At 43.6% G+C, this 22,217-nt stretch overlaps 2 protein-coding genes across 4 annotated transcripts in view; one reads left to right on the top strand and one right to left on the bottom strand.

The window, feature by feature from the left end:
• Nucleotides 1–7,558, top strand: part of brsk2b (BR serine/threonine kinase 2b) — a gene marked incomplete at both ends in the record, with an annotated part of 215,821 nt that extends 208,263 nt beyond the window's left edge. The window contains 3 exons of one of the 2 annotated variants that reach the window (XM_084337223.1): nucleotides 1,241–1,333; nucleotides 5,716–5,763; nucleotides 7,332–7,558. In XM_084337223.1, the coding sequence (XP_084193349.1) occupies nucleotides 1,241–1,333; nucleotides 5,716–5,763; nucleotides 7,332–7,558 (368 nt within the window). Of the gene's footprint in view, nucleotides 1–1,240; nucleotides 1,338–5,715; nucleotides 5,764–7,331 lie in introns of both variants that reach the window. The other variant, XM_084337224.1, reaches the window with a different exon arrangement.
• Nucleotides 7,559–9,901: 2,343 nt separating this feature from the next.
• LOC311247176 (ankyrin repeat and BTB/POZ domain-containing protein 2-like) overlaps nucleotides 9,902–22,217 on the bottom strand; it is a 33,626-nt gene continuing 21,310 nt past the window's right edge. For both annotated transcript variants that reach the window (XM_084337511.1, XM_084337512.1), the window contains 9 exons: nucleotides 21,773–21,908; nucleotides 21,112–21,371; nucleotides 18,331–18,509; nucleotides 16,306–16,411; nucleotides 15,868–15,970; nucleotides 15,538–15,613; nucleotides 10,754–10,822; nucleotides 10,519–10,632; nucleotides 9,902–10,332 (listed from right to left, as the gene is read on the bottom strand). In XM_084337511.1, coding sequence (XP_084193637.1) covers nucleotides 10,093–10,332; nucleotides 10,519–10,632; nucleotides 10,754–10,822; nucleotides 15,538–15,613; nucleotides 15,868–15,970; nucleotides 16,306–16,411; nucleotides 18,331–18,509; nucleotides 21,112–21,371; nucleotides 21,773–21,908 — 1,283 coding nt within the window. In that variant the 3' untranslated portion in view covers nucleotides 9,902–10,092. The remainder of the gene's footprint in view (nucleotides 10,333–10,518; nucleotides 10,633–10,753; nucleotides 10,823–15,537; nucleotides 15,614–15,867; nucleotides 15,971–16,305; nucleotides 16,412–18,330; nucleotides 18,510–21,111; nucleotides 21,372–21,772; nucleotides 21,909–22,217) is intronic.

Below are 22,217 nucleotides of genomic sequence, written 5' to 3'. Positions count from 1 at the left end.
GCATGTAGAGGAGTTTGGGGAACGAGTAAAATCATGTGCAGGTCCTCTTCTCAGACCTGTGTGGTGGTTCTCTCCTCTTTGTGTGCCCCCGTCCTCGCGGGTGTCCTGCCGGGGAGCTTGTGGACGCGACGGCGGCGGCGGCCGTAGGGTGTTTGAGCCTGTAGCGTTAGTTAGCTCATAGCTATCGTGTACCACTAGCCTTTGCGGGCTCGAGCACCCTGCGGCTGCCGCCGTTGTCGCGTCCGTGGGCTCCCCGGCGGGGTACCCGTGGGGACGGGGGTGTACAGAGAGGAGAGAACCATTTTGGGTCGGCCGTTCATGCCGGCCAGCGAGCCGGATGTCGGGATATGTTGTTAGCACAATAGCTACCAAGCTAAGCTATGTTAGCTTCTAATGGTGTATACACAAACACAATATGTACAACGACACAATGATTTACATTATTACAAATATGGTAACGTGGTTGTGGCTTTTACAAATAGTGGTTAGCTTTAGAGATGGATGGCTATGATCACGGAGCAATAATGTTGTTAGGTGAAACAGATACATTTTCATTCGGCTAGTACTAGTAGTAGCAAGGCTCTCTGCCTGCAGTGCCTGCCACTAGCTGTGTGTGACTCTCAGCGCCCCCTGGTGAGCCCCCTGGTGCCCTGCACCTCCTGTGACGACATCATTTCGATTACACGCGCACGTTATACACCATTGATTAAAATATGCACGTGCGTGGTGATTGTGTTGGGCAGACAAAATGTTTGATAAAAACGATAAAACTGCGTCAATTTCAATACGTTTTTTTCCTTCTTCATGAAAGTCACCGTTGGCCTAGTCCACATTGTTTATTGAACAAAAATACAACATGAAGGTTGGCCTTTAAGGCCTCCTTGGACAATTACCAGAGAGCAGCATTTGTTTAAACTTCACAGTACTTGGAAGATACTTGAAGATGAAGTCAAACTAAGGAGAGAGAAAAATAGATAAATGTTAACACACTTTATTTTCTCGTGATATTTGATAAGTTTATCTTGAAGGTTTGTCAGACATAGCAACAGTAACTAAGGGAGGCAGGGTGATCAGTGAATGCATTGCTTGTGTTCCGCTCTTGTCTCCATCTCCCTAATGAGGTGGTTGCACTGTGTGTGTGTGTGTGTGTGTGTGTGTGTGTGTGTGTGTGTGTGTGTGTGTGTGTGTGTGTGTGTGTGTGTGTGTGTGTGTGTGTGTGTCCACCCGTCTGTATGAGCAGGTCCTAGCCGACGTTTTAAGCGTGTGGTTGAGACCATCCAGGCCCAGCTGCTTAGCTCCATCGACCAGCCTGGTGTCCAGCCCCAGATATCTGGTAAGTAGAGCTCCTTGCCAGCCACCCCTCACCCACTCACGCCCCCCTCTCAGCATCCTGGCACTCCCCACGGCACAGCCATAGCCACGCGGCCCGGCTCGGATCGGATCAGCTCAGCTCAGCACACGCTTAAGCACACAGCATCTCCACATGCATGATCTGCCATGGCACACGCCAAATGCATACCATGGTGCGTGCGCGCACACACACACACACACACACACACACACACACACACACACACACACACACACACACACACACACACACACACACACACACACCTACACATACACACATACACACACACTCTAGGGTTGCCAACTTTCTCACTATCAAATAACGGACAGAAATTGGCCTCACATGTTTTTGGGGGTTCATCCTGCTGTGCTATCTGGCACTTTTTACCTCTTAATCAGACTCTCTTAGTCAGACATGAAATAACCCTATCTGCGTTCTTCACAGAAACAAAGTCCATAGTATCAACTCTCTGTTGGTTTGCAGAATCCTAACAGGTAGAACTGTCAACAAACTATTGAACTTGAACCTTTTTAGACCATTCATGTACCAACTTGATCGTAATGATGGTCTGACCTGAACAATGGGCTTGACAGCTTAGTTGTCAGAGCGGAATCGCTTACTTATAACTTATATGACTCAGTTCTTGTTCCTTCCTTTTATAGACAATCACTAAAAATCAGCAACGTTACAGCAGCAAACTCAATTATTTGATATGAATACGCAAGGAAACATATCTGTGAAATAAACAACATTTGGAAGATCCATCTTGATACGTTTAGTTTCATGGAGGGATATGCGAAGCCAAAAGGACAGTATTCTACACACCAAACAGCGCTGTCCATGGTTCTGAAACAACAGCACCATATCTCCTCCTGTCCTCCCCCCTCCCATTGCCTCTCCTCTCCTCTCCTCTCCTCTCCTCTCCTCTCCTCTCCTCTCCTCTCCTCTCCTCTCCTCTCCTCTCCTCTCCTCTCCTCTCCTCTCCTCTCCTCTCCTCTCCTCTCCCCTCCCCTCCCATCCCTTCCCCTCCGCTCCCCTCCGCTCCCCTCTCCTTTCCTCTCTCCTCTCCTCTCCTCTCCTCTCCCATCCCTTCCCCTCCCCTCTGCTCCCCTCTCCTCTCCTCTCCTCTCCTCTCCTCTCCTCTCCTCTCCTCTCCTCTCCTCTCCTCTCCGCTCCTCTCCCCTCCCCTCCCATCCCTTCCCCTCCCCTCCGCTCCCCTCTCCTCTCCTCTCCTCTCCTATCCTCTCCTCTCCTCTCTTCTCCTCTCCTCTCCTCTCCTCTCCTCTCCTCTTATCACAGAGAATTTGGCAGTCAATATACGGGAAGTCCCATATGGGGCAAACCAATTTAGCCCAATATACAGGATGTCCCAGCTAATATGGGACAGTTGGCAACCCTAACACACACACATACACATGGTGCTTCCTAGAAACTCCTATGTCACTCCCACATCCTACACATGTACTAGGGCTAAAAGATTCCCTCAGCTCAAACCCATAGGCTTACATATATTCCTGTACTGTGTGTGAGAGGATTAAGTACTCAATGAGGCTGATTTGTATGTGCATGTAGTATTTATAAAAGGTGTAATGAGAAGAAAGCTATTAAGGATATGTATTTTCATTTTGAAACAGTAGTCTAACTGACTACGCTACCATCGTGAAATGTGTTATAGGAGATAGGTGGCTGATCCTGTGTCCCGATTAACTTGTCGTCAGTAGCAGAAAGAAACGGAAACAATACCTCATCCATTTGAAATTGTGTTTGACATAATTAGATATTGGGCTGCCTATAGATAGATGGTTGGAGAAGAAAATATGGAAGAAAAAAAGTTTTGACATGCTGTTCTCTTGTTAGTTTCGTTTGGTAGTGTGAATAGTATACCTGTTCTTGTATCTGTGGTTATTTACTTGATAATGGTCCCCTCTGGTGGTTAAGCAGAGTACTACACCAATAAGGCATTGCAAGCAATGGCCACTTAGCTGTTCAACCTGGTTGTGGTGCTTGATTCCACTATTAATAGTATTAAATGTTACACATACTGTAGCATGCAACCACTAGTATTAGAGAGAGAGCCATTCACCTCTCTCACTCACATTTCCACTATATCAGGCCTGTTGTGTACTTACTGTACTTACTGTAGAACAATGAACACATAGCAGCAGCCTGGCCACAATGAACACATAGCAGCAGCCTGGCCACTGTCACAGATGGGAACTGTTATCAGGCACTGTATGCATGGTCTCAGTCACCCTCATCGTGTGTCAATAACCCATATCACTCTCTCTCTCTCTCTCTCTCTCTCTCTCTCTCTCTCTCTCTCTCTCTCTCTCTCTCTCTAGTTATTCTTCCTTCATCCTTCATTCCGTCTTTCCTGCCTCTCTCTCTCTCCCTCTCTCTCTCTCTCTCTCTCTCTCTCTCTCTCTCTCTCTCTCTCTCTCTCTCCACGCCTGCCAATCCATGCCACTCTGCTTACTGTCATCCACACAGCTTATTCTAACTGCACCTGGACAGACTGAATGACTGGCATGTTGAATGGAATGCAAGCTCACCTGGGCCAACCCAGAGCCATATGCAAAAACACTGTTTGGCAAATTAGATATGTTCTGCCTTCACTGAAACCCAGAAAGGCTCGCTCAGTTGAACAGCAGCAGGCTGGGTCGTCTCGGATCAAACTGTGCCAATAAATCACCTACAAGAGTTCCCATCTCAAGGTGACTTTGCCAAACTCTGTGTACATCTGTGGCTCTGGGATGAATTCCATTGAGTTCACACACAGTATAGCGTGTGTTTGCCACATGTGGTATTAACACACCCAGTGAAAGCATGTAATCAGTTCTGATTGCGTGTTGCTGATGTGTTGAATTGACTCAGACTGAAGAAAGTAACACGTGGCATCATGCATGTGGCGCATGTTCTCCGTTAACTTAAGTTATGACCAAAGACACTTACTAAGCATCTCTCCAAGCCTGGGAACCTCACCCTCCCTGTGTGTGTGATGGGAGAGAGAGCAGAGTCTATATAATGAAGCGTTTTGAATGGAGAAATATGTAACGCTAAAAATGGCGATACTACGAAACTGCTTGCTACAAAACAAACATATTCAGAGAAAATTATTAAATGTTATGTGATTTTATGTCGGGTAACATCATAATTTACTGCATTTTGAGGTGAAATGTGAGTTTGAAATTAAAACACTTTTTAATTAATCACAATCTCTGACAAAAGGCTGGGGATCGTGCACTGAGTGGTTGCCATGGTAATTAAGGACTCCATGGCAGAAACCACTGGATGTCATATGCGTATAATAGCTGGTCTACGTGGAAAAAAAATTCTCTATCATAAAATTGTCCTTTTTGATCAAATCAAATGACCAACCATTCTATGTCAGTAGTTTACCAGTGATTTCAAATATGAAAGAAAAACAAAGATATACTGTATGACAGATTCATAGATACGGACGACTCCCCATTCAAAGAGATAGGGCTCAAGTCTTATTAGTCTTGTTAGTCCCACGTTATCAAGATGGCAGCAGAGTGAACCGACTTCTATTCAGACAGACTTTGGTGAGAGTACTCTGCTGTAGCTTAGAGGAGGTGATGTGTGCAGCAGTGTGTTGAGGCTCAGTGCAGTAGCTCTTATGAGCCAGGCCTCAGTGAGTTGATTGGTGTTAAGTGATTATGCTCAATCCGGTGTCATATTAGATATGGTTAGCGTGAAATATGGATTACTTCCAGATATATAACACTTTATTTAAACATTTTAACCAACCAGAATATGGAGAAAATACATAAAACCAAATTAAAAGATATCCTAGGGTTGATCTTGGCAGACAAGCTGTTCAAACAGACAAATTCACCAACGTTTGCACCGAAAATCTACCTGGAACTTTAATTGCCAGGAACTACATGTCACTGAACTTTAAATTCCTTCAGCCCACTGTAAAGACCTGCGAAGATTAGGCAAATTAGTCTGCTGACGTGTGAAAAATTTCTCTAGGCGTTCAAGTGTCTCATTAGAACATGGAAGGACCATTTTTTCTGATCAGATCTTCGTGATCATGGTTAAATGAACAGTTTAATGAATGTGGTGGTTTGTGGAGACTCTTATGGTTCTTCCATTCCTCCAGTCAGCGTTATTTGTTTCACTTCAGGATGTACTGCATCATCACTGTCAGCCAATCATGTTGGTGCAAGGCACTATGGATCACACTGTATGGTTACACAATTTCGGAGGCGCACACCTTCCAACTAACTGGAGTCTCGGAGATTGCGTCATATGGCCCCTCTGAATGGTGCCTGCTAGATTGAGCATAAATCAGTCTTAGATTAGGCTTTAGTGACACTGTCCTCTGCTCCCAGATGGTTCCCAGCGCTCACACACTCTGGCCAGTAAACCCTCCAAGCGTGGTAAGACCCAGGGCTGCTGGGACCACTTTGTCAACGCCTTACCCAGGCTTTTAGCACGGCCACCACCTCCAAAAACACTGCAAATCTGCTACAAGGCCTGTTCACCAACACACCCTGTCCACACTAATAGAGTAACGTGTGTGTGTGTGTGTGTGTGTGTGTGTGTGTGTGTGTGTGTGTGTGTGTGTGTGTGTGTGTGTGTGTGTGTGTGTGTGTGTGTGTGCGTGTGTGCGTGTGTGCGTGCGTGCGTGCGTGCGCACTTGTGCGTGTACAGTACGTATGTAGCACTAAAATAATCAACCTAATGTTTGCATGGCAATCTTTGACACTGGGTTGCCCATTCCCCTTTAGAACCCTTCCATACTCCAAATAATTTCAGGCCAAAACATCTCAAACCAGAACTATATGGTAACTATCTGTTTGCAAAAGAGTTATGGTAAGTTATTATAGTACAAGCATAACAAGGATACCAGTAGTTGAATCAGAGCATGCAGGGATGGTTAATGTGTACTACTGATAAATGACTACATTTAAATCTAGCATCAGAAGCATTTTGTCACCTAACTGAAACCTTTTGGTAAAACTATGACCCTCAGAACGATAATGCGTTGTGTACTAATGTGTGCACTGTGATACTGTATCTGGTGGCATGTTTGTATTCACTTGTGATTGTTTGAAAGCACTGAGAACCCCAGTCTTAATGGATTGACTCTGTTGTGAACGGGTAAGACGCGGGAGTTAGACGGAGCTTTGGAAGGCACTTATTATAATAATTATAATTATGTTATTATTCTATTAATAATAGCTGATGATACTGAGTAATACATGGATCCTACTGGCTAGTCTTCCAGAGCTCCAGTTGGCTCTCCAGTGCTACCTGAGCCAGGAGAAATGGAGACTCCCAAGCCCATTATTATTTATGTTAATAATAATTGTATGATAATAATATCTAAAGTATCTTTGTTCTATGTGTTGTTGATGGCCCCATGTCCTCAGTAACCTATGTTAAATGGAGAATATCGCCCCTTTTTATGAATTAACTCAAGACTGTCCAGTCAGTATTTGCAAACACGCACCACTGTCTCCTAAAGAGAGAACTCTCCAATCGGTGATGTCACTGGGATGTAAAATTATGGGCTGTTCCGTAGACAATGAATGGGACTCTGACTTTATGAGGTCATAAAATGTTTGTGTGAGCTCTTCTTACTCACAAAGTCAGAGCCCCATTCACAAAGAGTGGAGCATCTTCACAAATACTGACCCAGCTGTGGGGGCACAGAAAGAACAGTGTGTGAATTCTTAAAAACATTTACGACATTCCCCTTTAATGTGTCACATTGGCTCAGTTTTGTGCCACTTAACCTCAAATGCCGCAAACCGACAACAGTCCCAAACACCCAGGCCTTCAGCCCTTCCCCTGACCTGGCTTAAGAGTCTCCTTTTCTTCAGCTCTAGATCTCCTCATCCCTCCATCCCCTCCTCTCCTTGCGTTAACCCCATTGCTCATTCGTTGTTTGTTCTCTCTCTCTTTCTCTCTTGTTTTCTTTTCGTCCCATCTGTGTACCTAGGCAGCCCGTTGACTAACTTCTTTGACGTAATAAAACAGCTTTTTTCAGACGAGAAGAACAACCAAGCGTCGTCCCACCCCCCTGGCGCCCCCGCCACGCCTAGCTCCCCCGCCAAGCATGCCCCCAGCAGCAGGCCAAGCCTGCCCCCACCCAGTGACTCTAAATGCCCCCCTGGCAAAGACAAAACAAAGATGGCCTCCGGCAGCAGGACACAGGAACAACCTTAAAGGAGTGGTAGCTGTGCATGACTAGATGCTAACCAGTTATCAGGTCATTAACCACATACAAACTCAAGAAGAGTATGACAGAGAAGAGCTGCTAACCACGCCCTTTTAGTTAAAAAAAAAAAAAGAATAAAGAAAGAAAATCTACTTTTTTGATTATTGCCTATACACTTTTGTACTGTATAGCGGGAATGACTGCTTCGGTTTAAAAGTGGATCAGTATTTTACAATAAGTAGCACACGTAGCTATATCCCCTCTCCTCTCTCCCCTGTGTCCCCCCTCTGTGTCCCCGAGTCTGTCTCGGGGGTGTGTGTCCTCTCATGTGTGATGGCTTGACTTGTCTCTACCACCAGGGATCATCCATAAAAACTATTAAAGCCCTCCTTCTGCTCGGCAAGACGGCTGACCGTGGCCCGCATACGGCCACCCAGCACCAGGAGACAGTGAGGCAGAGACTTCACCCTCCCCAAGCCCCTCCTCCACTCGCCAACCCAGCCCCCCACCTTGCCCACTGCAGCCTCCACCACCTGGCCAGAGACATAGCTGAAACGTAGAGGAGAAGCCTTAAGACAATTATGTTTGTCGAATTTCTACACACATCCCCTCTCCTCTTTTTCTCTTGTTGTCTTTCTCCCAGAAACACACCTACTGTATACATACAGTACACACACACACACACACATGCTCGCTCGCACACACACACACAGACCTCAACACTCGCTAGAACATGACCACGTTGCGGGATGTAATGACTTGCACACTCTTGACAAGCAGACAAAGAACCAGTCATGGCCACTAGAAATGTTGGAGAGAAGCGGTTCTGAGCCCAAATGGACGCCGGCTGGATTGTAATTTCTTTTTAATGTAGTCTTTCTTTGTAAACGACAGGATTTTAACACTTTGTGGCATTTCAGTAAATGAGATATGGGGGGGGGGTCTACGATTAAACATTCCCCATTGGTGGAAGCTTTGAGGGGAAGGGGGGGGGTATATTACATAAATGAATGATCTATTCTGTTGTACAGACTCAATAATGTTCCGTATGTACAAAAGTGTAGTTGTGACATTACGTTTAGCAAAATTGTGTTGCCAACATTATTTTCTTCTATTCCTGGACATGTCTGTATCAATGAAATGTCTCATTGTCTTTCCTATTTTGATGAAGGAATCATGTTTATGCTTTTCAGTTACACTGTATCGATGCATATGTTTTGGTTTTGTTCATGTTCCTTTGAAGTATCTGCAGGATTCAGACGGCATTGAACAGTTGTGTATATTTTTGTACTTTATTGTATTTTGTCCATTTGTTATTAATTTATTCTGTTATTTATATGAGAGGTGTAGAAAATGTTTCTTAAGGCCAATTATTTAAGGATATTTTTGTCATGTTTTAAGTTATTGACCATTCACAGAATTCTTGAGATGTTTGTGTGCGTTCACCCCCGCCCCCTCCCCCCCCCCTCCCCCTTCCCCCTCCCTCGCCTCCACTTCCTGATGAGAAAGTTTGTAATATACGTTTGGAAAATGATTTACCGTAATTTAAGAATGTAGACTAGCCTCTCCGAGAGGAACGAAAACCCTAATGTTGATAATTGTCGGTTCCTTCCGAAAAATCCACCAACCCCGCTCATCCTGTAAATATGCCAAGTTTGCTGACAAACTTATTTAAAAAACCAAGGGGGCTCCTGCTCTTAAGCTTTGACCTCGTATTGCCGTTTGCATGTCCAACATTTGTCTTTTCTTTGCATGTCGTTGTTGGAATTGTTCTTCTTCTGTCCCTTATTCTCTCTATTCCTCCGTTCTTTCGTTCTTTTACAGTCCGATTATTTTCATCTCTTTATTTCTGTTCTTTATGCACTTTTATTTTTTTTTAACTCACTGCTGATTTTCCTTTATTTTCTTTCTTGTGCCCTCCTCTGCCTCCCCCTACTGTGCACACACGGTAACTGCATCTCCTTACTCACTCTCTTGAAGAGGAGCCCGGTGAGTATCTTCAGAGAGAGGTATCTCTCTGAGGTACCAGAGAGAAAATAAAGCAATACCTTTTCATTGTCCGCTTTTCCTATTTTGTACTGTGGGAATGCGGAAGACACGGGACGGACTACGGAGCAGGATGTACCACTGGCCATGTATCCCCCCCCTTGTGATGTTACTGTGAACAACTTCAGTGCTTAAAGGAAATAAATCTGTTGACTTTGGACAAATCTGTTGACTTTTGGCGATGCTGATGATGATGATGACTAAAGGATTAATTGACTCCCAAGTTCTATGAATGGTTTTTGGGAAAGACATTTATTCACAAGACAAAAAATATTATGTACATTATTTCACATAATTCAGGGTTAATTATCTACAACCTCTAGGAACTTGGTAGACTAGGATGGCTTGTGTGGTTCTGTTTGTCCTTCAACTGTTATCATGTCAGTAATACAGCGTGGAGCTATATGACTAGTATTCACGTGCCTTTGGGTCTTTTCTATGCAAATGTTGGGGGGGGGGGGGTCGAGGGCTATGGAGGCCGTTGAGGTTTTACTCGCTACAGGCGCGGGTAGAGCGTATGCAGCCTGTGGAGCAGACTGGCCTCCAGATCCTTCAGGAGGAGAGGGGGGTGTTGGTTCGGTCTTGGCCCACTGTGGGTGTCCGTCCCTGGGGAGAGCAGGTCCAGACTGACCCCTCCCAGCAGGAGTCTATGGAAGTCCTCTCTCTGCAGGAGCTGCTCCATGTTCTGCAGGAAGAACCCTTCACAGAACCTCTTCATCTCTGATGCCCCGTGGTCCTACACACACAAACACACAAAAGTTCAACTTTTATTTGTCACATACAAATGTACACATATATTGCAGTGAAATGCTTCCCCAGTGCAACCCCCCCCCCTCTCTATATATATAAAATATAGACAGACCTGAGTAAAAAGTATTTCACTATAATTTTACCCAGGCCAGGACATGCCCTTATATCTTACCATAGCAATCAGGTAAATGTTAACAGTGTTGTCCAGGGTCAGACTTTGCAACAACTGCATCTCACAGCATCTCATGAGCCCCCGTAGCTGGAAGAAACTGGCCATCGGCAACAGCTGAAATACAACCAGGAGAGCGGATTAATTCCAAATCCGATGATCAGTGGCTTCTTAATTAAACCACATCACATTTCCTCCAGTGTAATGTTGCTAAAGTGACGGCTGAATGTGAGCTTACCTCCATGGCTTCAGAGTGTGATACTATCAGGCCCTCTGTCCCTCCACAGTACAGAGATTCCATCAGCATCTGAAGGGGAAGAGAAGGAAGCTTTAAACTACAGTGTCAATTAGGGATGTCCCGACCCGGGGGCCGATCACGTGATTTTCAGAAGATCGGGATCGGAAATATATATAATATAAAGAATCGGGACTAAAAAAAAATATTTAAACTTTTTTATTTTATTCAACAAACATGACCATGTTCACGTCTTAAACTCATACTGAGGCCTTAGTTTTGGTTTTAAATTACATATCATTCATCTATTTATTGTCACACAGGCCGATCACGTGATTTTCAGAGAATCGGGATCAAAAATATATATATAATATAAAGAATCGGGACTAAAATAAAATATTTAAACTTTTTTATTTTATTCAACAAACATGACCATGTTCACGTCTTAAACTCATACTGAGGCCTTAGTTTTGGTTTTAAATTACATATCATTCATCTATTTATTGTCACACAGGCCGATCATGTGATTTTCAGAGGATCGGGATCAAAAATATATATAATATAAAGAATCGGGACTAAAAAAAAATATTTAAACTTTTTTATTTTATTCAACAAACATGACCATGTTCACGTCTTAAACTCATACTGAGGCCTTAGTTTTGGTTTTAAATTACATATCATTCATCTATTTATTGTCACACAGGCCGATCACGTGATTTTCAGAAGATCGGGATCGGAAATATATATAATATAAAGAATCGGGACTAAAAAAAAAATATTTAAATTTTTTATTTTATTCAACAAACATGACCATGTTCACGTCTTAAACTCATACTGAGGCCTTAGTTTTGGTTTTAAATTACATATCATTCATCTATTTATTGTCACACAGGCCGATCATGTGATTTTCAGAGGATCGGGATCAAAAATATATATAATATAAAGAATCGGGACTAAAAAAAAATATTTAAACTTTTTTATTTTATTCAACAAACATGACCATGTTCACGTCTTAAACTCATACTGAGGCCTTAGTTTTGGTTTTAAATTACATATCATTCATCTATTTATTGTCACACAGGCCGATCACGTGATTTTCAGAAGATCGGGATCGGAAATATATATAATATAAAGAATCGGGACTAAAAAAAAATATATTTAAACTTTTTTATTTTATTCAACAAACATGACCATGTTCACGTCTTAAACTCATACTGAGGCCTTAGTTTTGGTTTTAAATTACATATCATTCATCTATTTATTGTCACACAGGCCGATCACGTGATTTTCAGAGAATCGGGATCAAAAATATATATATAATATAAAGAATCGGGACTAAAATAAAATATTTAAACTTTTTTATTTTATTCAACAAACATGACCATGTTCACGTCTTAAACTCATACTGAGGCCTTAGTTTTGGTTTTAAATTACATATCATTCATCTATTTATTGTCACACAGGCCGATCATGTGATTTTCAGAGGATCGGGATCAAAAATATATATAATATAAAGAATCGGGACTAAAAAAAAATATTTAAACTTTTTTATTTTATTCAACAAACATGACCATGTTCACGTCTTAAACTCATACTGAGGCCTTAGTTTTGGTTTTAAATTACATATCATTCATCTATTTATTGTCACACAGGCCGATCACGTGATTTTCAGAAGATCGGGATCGGAAATATATATAATATAAAGAATCGGGACTAAAAAAAAAATATTTAAATTTTTTATTTTATTCAACAAACATGACCATGTTCACGTCTTAAACTCATACTGAGGCCTTAGTTTTGGTTTTAAATTACATATCATTCATCTATTTATTGTCACACAGGCCGATCATGTGATTTTCAGAGGATCGGGATCAAAAATATATATAATATAAAGAATCGGGACTAAAAAAAAATATTTAAACTTTTTTATTTTATTCAACAAACATGACCATGTTCACGTCTTAAACTCATACTGAGGCCTTAGTTTTGGTTTTAAATTACATATCATTCATCTATTTATTGTCACACAGGCCGATCACGTGATTTTCAGAAGATCGGGATCGGAAATATATATAATATAAAGAATCGGGACTAAAAAAAAATATATTTAAACTTTTTTATTTTATTCAACAAACATGACCATGTTCACGTCTTAAACTCATACTGAGGCCTTAGTTTTGGTTTTAAATTACATATCATTCATCTATTTATTGTCACACAGGCCGATCACGTGATTTTCAGAAGATCGGGATCGGAAATATATATAATATAAAGAATCAGGACTAAAAAGAAATATTTAAACTTTTTTATTTTATTCAACAAACATGACCATGTTCACGTCTTAAACTCATACTGATGCCTTAGTTTTGGTTTTAAATGACATATCATTCATCTATTTATTGTCACACAGAGCTGAAGAATTTGCCAAAACAAACGCATTTCCTTTGATTTAATTATACATCAAATGATTTATGTCAAGGATGAGGGACCATTAGTTGCAGAACTTGCAGTCACCTGATTTTTACAGACAATGGCGCCATTGCTCTATGTATGTTATTACCATCTCATGAAGCAGCAGGTGCTCAGGAAGGTAAGACTTTTCACCTGGATAACGTCAATATTTGCTTTGTGACTGAGGATTATCATCTGCGTTTCAGACCAAAATGGAGCAAATCATTACGTAAGTCAAACACTGAATATATACTAATGTGCAAACAGATTGAAACTTTTAATATTTCTCGTATGAAGCACATTTCTCAGGGTGAATGTAATGTGAGCCACCGGCGCTCCAGTCGCCTCGAGCGACTATTAGGCAACAGAGAGGCTTGTCTCGCTTCGCCAGTTTCTGACAAAAATGCGTCAAATTGGTTACTAATGTTAAAGATCGGATTGGGAAAGATCGGTATCGGTAGATACTCAAAATCACATGATCCGGATCGGGAGCAAAAAAATTCGATCGGGACATCCCTAGTGTCAATGTAGTACCGTACTACACTAGGTATTGGTATTATATTTGTGTTTATCGCAATTATCCAACATATTTGATATTGGACCCTGCAAGTCCAAGCCAGATCAGGGCAATTATTTGAAGGTTTATTTTTCCCTTGCACAATATTCAAATAAAAACTAGTACCCAATACTATTTAAGGTGTAAATAATCCAAAGCATCCTCCTTAGGGTCAGTGGCATCGTTTCAGTAAAAGGCAAGGTATGGCGAGGAGGGAGGGCGGGGGGTGAAGGGGGTGTTTCCCCCCCCTTGGTGGATTTTTTTTGTCAAATCAGTTGTGCAATAGTCACTTTTGGTGAGTTGTTTCTATACAATTCAGTTATATGACATTTAGGTATGACACAGGACTACACAAGCATTTTTAGTATAGAAATGTGTCAACAGACTAAAGCAGGGAACCACAATATTTTGCATACAAATTATGCAGAATGTAATATCATAACTGTCTATTACTTTTCTTGCAATTGAGCCAATTTTCCTTAGGTACGGTTTTGAGGTGTGTGTTCAACAGAATGTAGTATCAAAAACACATTCACAAAAAGTATGGGTTACTGAATGCTGAACTGCACTGTTATAATCACTAAGCCATTGTAAGACCTTACCTGTGTCCCTGTATCACTTGTCTCTGCTGCCCTTTGATTAAAAAACTTCCCTATGTCCATTTTCCTTTTTTTTTGTGCATATTTCAGTTAGTCACAGTAAAAGTCACCTAGTAAAAGTGAGATAATTGACAATATCAAAACATGCTAGGGCTGTACCGAATAGTTCGAAGCTTCGTTCATAATGTTGACATTCGAATTCTAAATCAACATAAAAAATTGTAAAAAAAAAAAAAAGGTATGGTGAGTGCCATACCAGAACGAAACCTGAACCCTTGGATGATGTTCTGCAGGTGACCCACCCCAATAGAGACGTGTGTTTGTGGTGTAGTCATAACTCAGTTCTGCAAGAGCAGAGCAGTCGGCCACCTAGGGGTGTAGCTCCAGATTCTGGGCCCCATGAAAGAATGTATTTGTAGGCCCCCAGTGAATGCAGAATTTTTTTTGGCCATTTTTTTATTGATGAAAACGCATAATATGGTTTTTACCTATACATTCGGATCAGCAGTTCAGCACCTGCACTGTTGGTGGGTGAGCCTAGTAAAGGATGTCGCATTGCGTTCATCTTCAATGAATGGACCAATGCAATAGTCTACCAAAGCCCCCCCCTCTCTCTCTATATATCTCACACACACACACACACACACACTTCAGAAACAAACATAGTATCAATGAGAGCATCAATAATACACCTGCGTGATGTCTAGTAAAAAAAAAATCCTAAACTACCCCCCCCCAGCTACGCCCCTGCGGCCACCATCACACTGACAATATAAAGACTCATCATCAAGGCCTAATGATTTTCTGTCAGAAGAGCCCGTCTACTCCTATAATATGAATAGGCATGAAAATAACCTAGATTAGGCCTAGATTATTGCTACTGTGGCTATTACTGTCACCTTTTGGATTCGGTAATCATAATTACAATACCAGTGATAATACATTTAATTGCCACCTTCAACAAAGTGACAATATGCACATGCATGCCGTTTAAACACGCAAACGCACAGATTTGATCCATGCCACCTATAGAATGATACATAATGTGGACAGCCTCCCCAAGCTGTCGGAAATTAGCAGAACATCTGACTTCTATTAGTGTAAATCCAAGCTAACATCCCCCATGGCGAAGCTGGGACTCTGTATAGTGTCACAGTGTTAAGCGGAGGTCATCAGCCCACCTGGAAGGTTCTGTAGGTGATGTGATTGATGTGGATGGTGGCGTTCTCAGGGGAATCAGCAAGCAGGGATCGAAACCTGGTGAGCAGGAGACACACCAAGGAAATACAAGTTATTTTAAGTGATCTTTGTGATATTTATAGGTACTTTCCCAATGCTGCCAATGTTATGAACAGGGTTTTGGGAAGTACAGTAACAATAAAATGTACATACATTAGAAAATATAATGTGAAAATTATCAGTTATCTGAAAACTGCTAAATGGGCGTGTATATAGTTCATTGATAGGGGTTCAACTGTGCCAATCAACAAGAACCATTAGGGCTCACAGACCTCTCGGAGGCTGACATCAGGAGCACTCGGTGGGCAAAGAACACGCGACCCTCTACCATGAACGTTATGTCCGACATCTCCCTGTTGTTCAGGAAATGAGCATCTGAATAGAGAAACAAAGGGGCGAGGAGGGAGATGATACACATGTTAGTGTACGGTATCTGGAATGCTCATGTTGATGTAACCACTTGCATTATGTGTCTGCTGTGTAGGCGGGTCTTACAGAGCCTCTATCATTGGTGGGAGAAGCAGACACAATTTTTACTTGGCCGACAATCAGGCCTGAACACAGGAATGACGGGGCCCCTGAAAAAGTCCAGTGAATGCGCACCCCCTAAATCTGCTTAACTCATATGATATATTAAACATGCTGGCCTCCAGGGGCCCCAGGAAGCGTTCCCCTTCTCCCTCCCTTATGGGCAGCCCTGCATACAGTACCTAGCTGTGTGGAGAACGTGACGTCCAGGGGCAGAGCAGGAGGAACAGGCTCACGACCGTAACAGTGTGTGAACACAGCCGCCAGCTTCTTGGTTGTCACGTAGTCCTATAAAGAAGGAAAAAAACATTGAAATGGCGTTAACAGATTAACAACTAGGCGCAGCTCAACTGATTTTGTGCCAGTCAGATTCAGGAGCTGTATGGGGAAGGAGTCATTTCTGTATTCAGCAGCTGTCTATTGGAACAGTCTGCCCAGTGACCTGAAAATCGTAGACAATGCCGTTAGATTCAAGTCCAGCCTGAAGACATGGCTCAAAAGGGACTATACTTAACCTAGACACTTAGCTTAAGGCACCCTTGCATGTTGTATGAGTCTGTTATGTATATAAATGTTAAATGGTATATGTGATGTGTTGTGATGTCATGTTTTGTAAGATGCATGTCTAAGCATCACACTCCCCCACCCCCCTACAAGGACCACAATGGAAATAAGCTCTGAGCTTTTTTGTGTTTCATCCTTGGCAGTATATCCTGACTGTGCTTTCTGTCACATGTTTATTTTTTATATTGTCAAATAAAGTCATTCGTTCATTCATTCATTCATTCATTCATTCAACGAACACTTCATAACAGATTAACAAACACACTTTATAACAGATTAACAAACACACTTTATAACAGATTAACAAACACTTTATAACAGATTAACAAACACACTTTACAACAGATTAATAAACACACTTTACAGCAGATTAACAAACACACTTTACAACAGATTAACAAACACACTTTACAACAGATTAACAAACACACTTTATAACAGATTAACAAACACACTTTACAACAGATTAACAAACAGTTTACAATAGCTGAACAAACACATTTTTTTTTATCTTTTCCCCGCTTCTTTTTCCTCCAATTTTCTCCCATCCCAATGTTAGTCGTTATGCCAATTCCCAATCCCCTTCCTGGTCGCTGCGCACTTACCCCCCACAGTCGGTCTGGGAGAGTGGAGGCTACCACGTGCTTCCTCCGACACACGTCTAGCCAATCAACCGCTTCTTTTCACCTGGCAGCGCGGACTCTCACTGAGAGGGTGTAACGTGTGGAAGGATCACACTACCCCCCTTAGATCCTATCCGCGCTGAGCAGGCGCCCCGACCGAACTGTAGGAGTCGCTGTTTACAACGACCCGGACCCACCCTGCCAGCTTCTCCCACCCTCTAATACTGCCAATTGTATTAGTGTGAACGGCCAGCCAAGCTGGTGACAACCCCGGAGCTGTGAGCTGGATTCGAACGGGCGAATCCAGCGTCTCCGGGGTTGGTGACGAACGCAATCTCCGCTACGCCACCTGACCGCCCCTTACAAACACACTTTATAACAGATTAACAAACACTTTATAACAGATTAACAAACACACTTTACAATAGGTGAACAAACACACTTTACAACAGATTAACAAAAAAATTTCAACATATTAACAAACACACTTTACAACAGATTAACAAACACACTTTACAACAGATTAACAAACACACTTTATAACAGATTAACAAACACACTTTACAACAGATTAACAAACACACTTTATAACAGATTAACAAACACACTTTACAACAGATTAACAAACACACTTTATAACAGATTAACAAACACACTTTACAACAGATTAACAAACACACTTTTCAACAGATTAACAAACACTTTACAACAGATTAACAAACATACTTTATAACAGATTAACAAACACACTTTACAACAGATTAACAAACACACTTTTCAACAGATTAACAAACATACTTTTCAACAGATTAACAAACACACTTTACAACAGATTAACAAATACACTTTTCAACATATTAACAAACACACTTTACAACAGATTAACAAACACACTTTACAACAGATTAACAAACACACTTTTCAACAGATTAACAAACACACTTTTCAACAGATTAACAAACACACTTTTCAACAGATTAACAAACGACACCATTACACAGACATGTGTGTTAACTGTACCCTGGTGGAGGTGAGCATGTCGAACATGAGTGGCAGGCCGCTGGAGAGCAGTTCCTGACTGTAGTCTTCTTTTCTGATGGAGGGGAACTCTGAGAGCAGGGAGAAGATCACCTCCTCTCTGGACAGCTGCTGAGCTCTCTGGAGAGACTGCAGCCACACGTGGAGCCTCCAGGGAACACCTGAGGGGAGAGGAGAGGAGGTGAGAACCAGACTGCAGCCACACGTGGAGCCTCCAGGGAACACCTGAGGGGAGAGGAGAGGAGGTGAGAACCAGACTGCAGCCACACGTGGAGCCTCCAGGGAACACCTGAGGAGAGAGGAGAGGAGGTGAGAACCAGACTGCAGCCACACGTGGAGCCTCCAGGGAACACCTGAGGGGAGAGGAGAGGAGGTGAGAACCAGACTGCAGCCACACGTGGAGCCTCCAGGGAACACCTGAGGGGAGAGGAGAGGAGGTGAGAACCAGACTGCAGCCACACGTGGAGCCTCCAGGGAACACCTGAGGGGAGAGGAGAGGAGGTGAGAACCAGACTGCAGCCACACGTGGAGCCTCCAGGGAACACCTGAGGGGAGAGGAGAGGAGGTGAGAACCAGACTGCAGCCACACGTGGAGCCTCCAGGGAACACCTGAGGGGAGAGGAGAGGAGGTGAGAACCAGACTGCAGCCACACGTGGAGCCTCCAGGGAACACCTGAGGGGAGAGGAGAGGAGGTGAGAACCAGACTGCAGCCACACGTGGAGCCTCCAGGGAACACCTGAGGGGAGAGGAGAGGAGAGGAGGTGAGAACCAGACTGCAGCCACACGTGGAGCCTCCAGGGAACACCTGAGGGGAGAGGAGAGGAGGTGAGAACCAGACTGCAGCCACACGTGGAGCCTCCAGGGAACACCTGAGGGGAGAGGAGAGGAGGTGAGAACCAGACTGCAGCCACACGTGGAGCCTCCAGGGAACACCTGAGGGGAGAGGAGAGGAGGTGAGAACCAGACTACAGCCACACGTGGAGCCTCCAGGAGAGGAGAGGAGGTGAGAACCAGACTGCAGCCACACGTGGAGCCTCCAGGGAACACCTGAGGGGAGAGGAGAGGAGGTGAGAACCAGACTGCAGCCACACGTGGAGCCTCCAGGGAACACCTGAGGGGAGAGGAGAGGAGGTGAGAACCAGACTGCAGCCACAGGTGGAGCCTCCAGGGAACACCTGAGGGGAGAGGAGAGGAGGTGAGAACCAGACTGCAGCCACACATGGAGCCTCCAGGGAACACCTGAGGGGAGAGGAGAGGAGGTGAGAACCAGACTGCAGCCACAGGTGGAGCCTCCAGGGAACACCTGAGGGGAGAGGAGAGGAGGTGAGAACCAGACTGCAGCCACACATGGAGCCTCCAGGGAACACCTGAGGGGAGAGGAGAGGAGGTGAGAACCAAGCTACGGCTGTATTCTGTAGTTCAATATTTATGTAGGGAAATATTAATTTGTCTGCTGGAGTTGTATATCCATCCAAGATGATAGAAAATGATGTCCAGTTAACACTTTCTATGCCACTCACGAGTTTTCTCGGAATTATTAATATCTCGTTGAACGCCACTCACAAGATTTTTTTTTTTAGCGATCTGAAATCATATTGCATCACGCGAGCCTACCCTAGTCTACCCGAGCGCCGCCGGCGATCAGATGTGGAAAAAAGCGCCCCCTATCGTCTCCCAGATGACATAAGGGATTTTGGAATGGACTCAATGAAAATGGATGGGGAAAAAAATCCTGTACTCCACATTTTCCAGTCCACTGATGCAGCCGGGGTTACCACAGTTCATTCTGGAGCCTCTGAGACCCGCGGAATCATGTGTACTACTGTATCACGTTGGATCTATACACTTATCGATTTTTTCGAATGGTGATCAGGAATTGGAATATACCAGTTGGATACCATCTGATGTCAGGTAAGGAATCTATGTTATCAGTGTTAGGATAATCAGACTCGTTTTGATGAAGATATAAGCTGTTTTGTGAAATGTCCTCTATCGGTTACACTGTAAAAATCCAAGAGGAAATGAACACGCCGATTATCCGTGCGCGGCTCGAATGTGCGTGCGTGCACGTATAATATTGATCATATAGCGTTTATTTGAAAACGATTCATAAATAGGCCGACAAATATCAACGTTCTGGAATATTCCAGTAAAAGACGATTATCATAGAATGGTCTAGAATGAACTGTTTTTTACCTCAAAACGGGTGCTTTTCAAAATGCTCTCAAACGGAAATGAAGCGATAAAAAACCAATCTGCCTTGACAGCACTGACTGGAAAAGGATTCTTTGATAAGCGACGGGCAGATTAGACACATTAAATTAATACATTTAAAACATAGATTAGGCGATATTAAGCGTAACATTGGCGCCGATGGTGGCATTGAAGCGCTAACTCTGGCGCCACCTCGTGGCACTGAAAGTGTTAAGAGCCCGTTCCAGCAGGACTTAACATCAAGAGGGACTTCATTTGACTCTTAACCAAAAATAACAGCAAAACCGAGAGCGACACCAACGTTAGGATCAATGTCAATAAAGTTGTATGAATAAAAAAAATCATATTTTATTGGTTAGAATCATTTGGTACACTAATGGGTGCAGGATGAGTCAGTGACCAAATGTTACATTTTCCCCTGTTGCATTTATTGGTGCATCCAGGGACCTGAGATAACAGAAGGAGTCCTTCACCTCGTGGGGTCTTCAACCATAGTAAGTAACCCTGGATAACTGATGGCTCACTACAGTACAGTATTACAAACGTACCCATCGCTCTGAGCTCCATGGTGACGTCCAGGTATCCATGCTCAGCACTGTAATAGGCAGCCTGCTGGAGGGCCTTCATCCTGGCCTTGCACAGCCTGGGGATGGGACTGGAGCCAGGCACAGAGGTGCTCAGGGTGGATGACTGCTTGTGGACGTCAGCCGCCTCCTCCCCCTCCACTCCTTCAGCCAGGATCTCCTCCAGAGACAGGATATCCTCCTTCCTCTGCTGGGGCTGGATCATCAACCTCCTCAGAACGTTCCTGTAGAAGGGATTAGGACGGTTGAGAAAACACAAACTCTCCCTCTCTCTCTCTCTCTCTCTCTCACACACACACACACACACACACACACACACACACACACACACACACACACACACACACACACACACACACACACACACACACACACACACACACACACACACACACACACACACACACACACACACACACACGCCATACAGTATCTCCTTCTATATGATTATTTACTAATGTATTCTGTCTGATGTGACCGTCACACCAGGGTGACAGTGGAATATGCTAGCTCTATCTCGCCATTGGTCCCTATCAAAATGTAAGGCATTCATACGGAGTCTATCCCAGGGGCCGGCTTGGTATCATATAGCCATATACACCACTGCATGATTCCTAACGCCTACCTGTGTCCATGTGCAGCCGCATAGCTGAAGCAGTTCATGTCCTCGTACAGCGGTGATGTCAGGGCATTCCCATCATGCACTCTGAGCAGCGGGTCTGCGCCATGGGCCAGCAGCAGACTGACCATCTCATAGCAACCTGGAGAGGATGAGAGTTGTCAGTCAAACCATGTATTCATTAGGGGGAGAAGTTGTGCATGCATGTGAGAATAAAGGTGAGAACTTGTGTTCTCAACACGTGAGTGTGTGTGTGTGTGTGTGTGTGTGTGTGTGTGTGTGTGTGTGTGTGTGTGTGTGTGTGTGTGTCAGTGGCGTAGCGGAGGCCCCCGCACCCCCTGCGGTGCGGGGGGGGCCCCGGAGCTTAGGGGGCCCCGCCCCCACTGTAGACTATCCTCTTAGATTTCATAACGCGCGGGAACAGGGCGCAGACAGTGTGAGGAGCCCAGTA

The sequence above is a fragment of the Notolepis coatsorum genome (assembly GCF_963971535.1).
Source record: "Notolepis coatsorum genome assembly, chromosome: 20".
NCBI classification, from domain to species: domain Eukaryota; kingdom Metazoa; phylum Chordata; class Actinopteri; order Aulopiformes; family Paralepididae; genus Notolepis; species Notolepis coatsorum.
The sequence above is the reverse complement of the archived record's forward strand: the minus strand, read 5'-3'. Positions and strand labels throughout refer to the sequence as shown.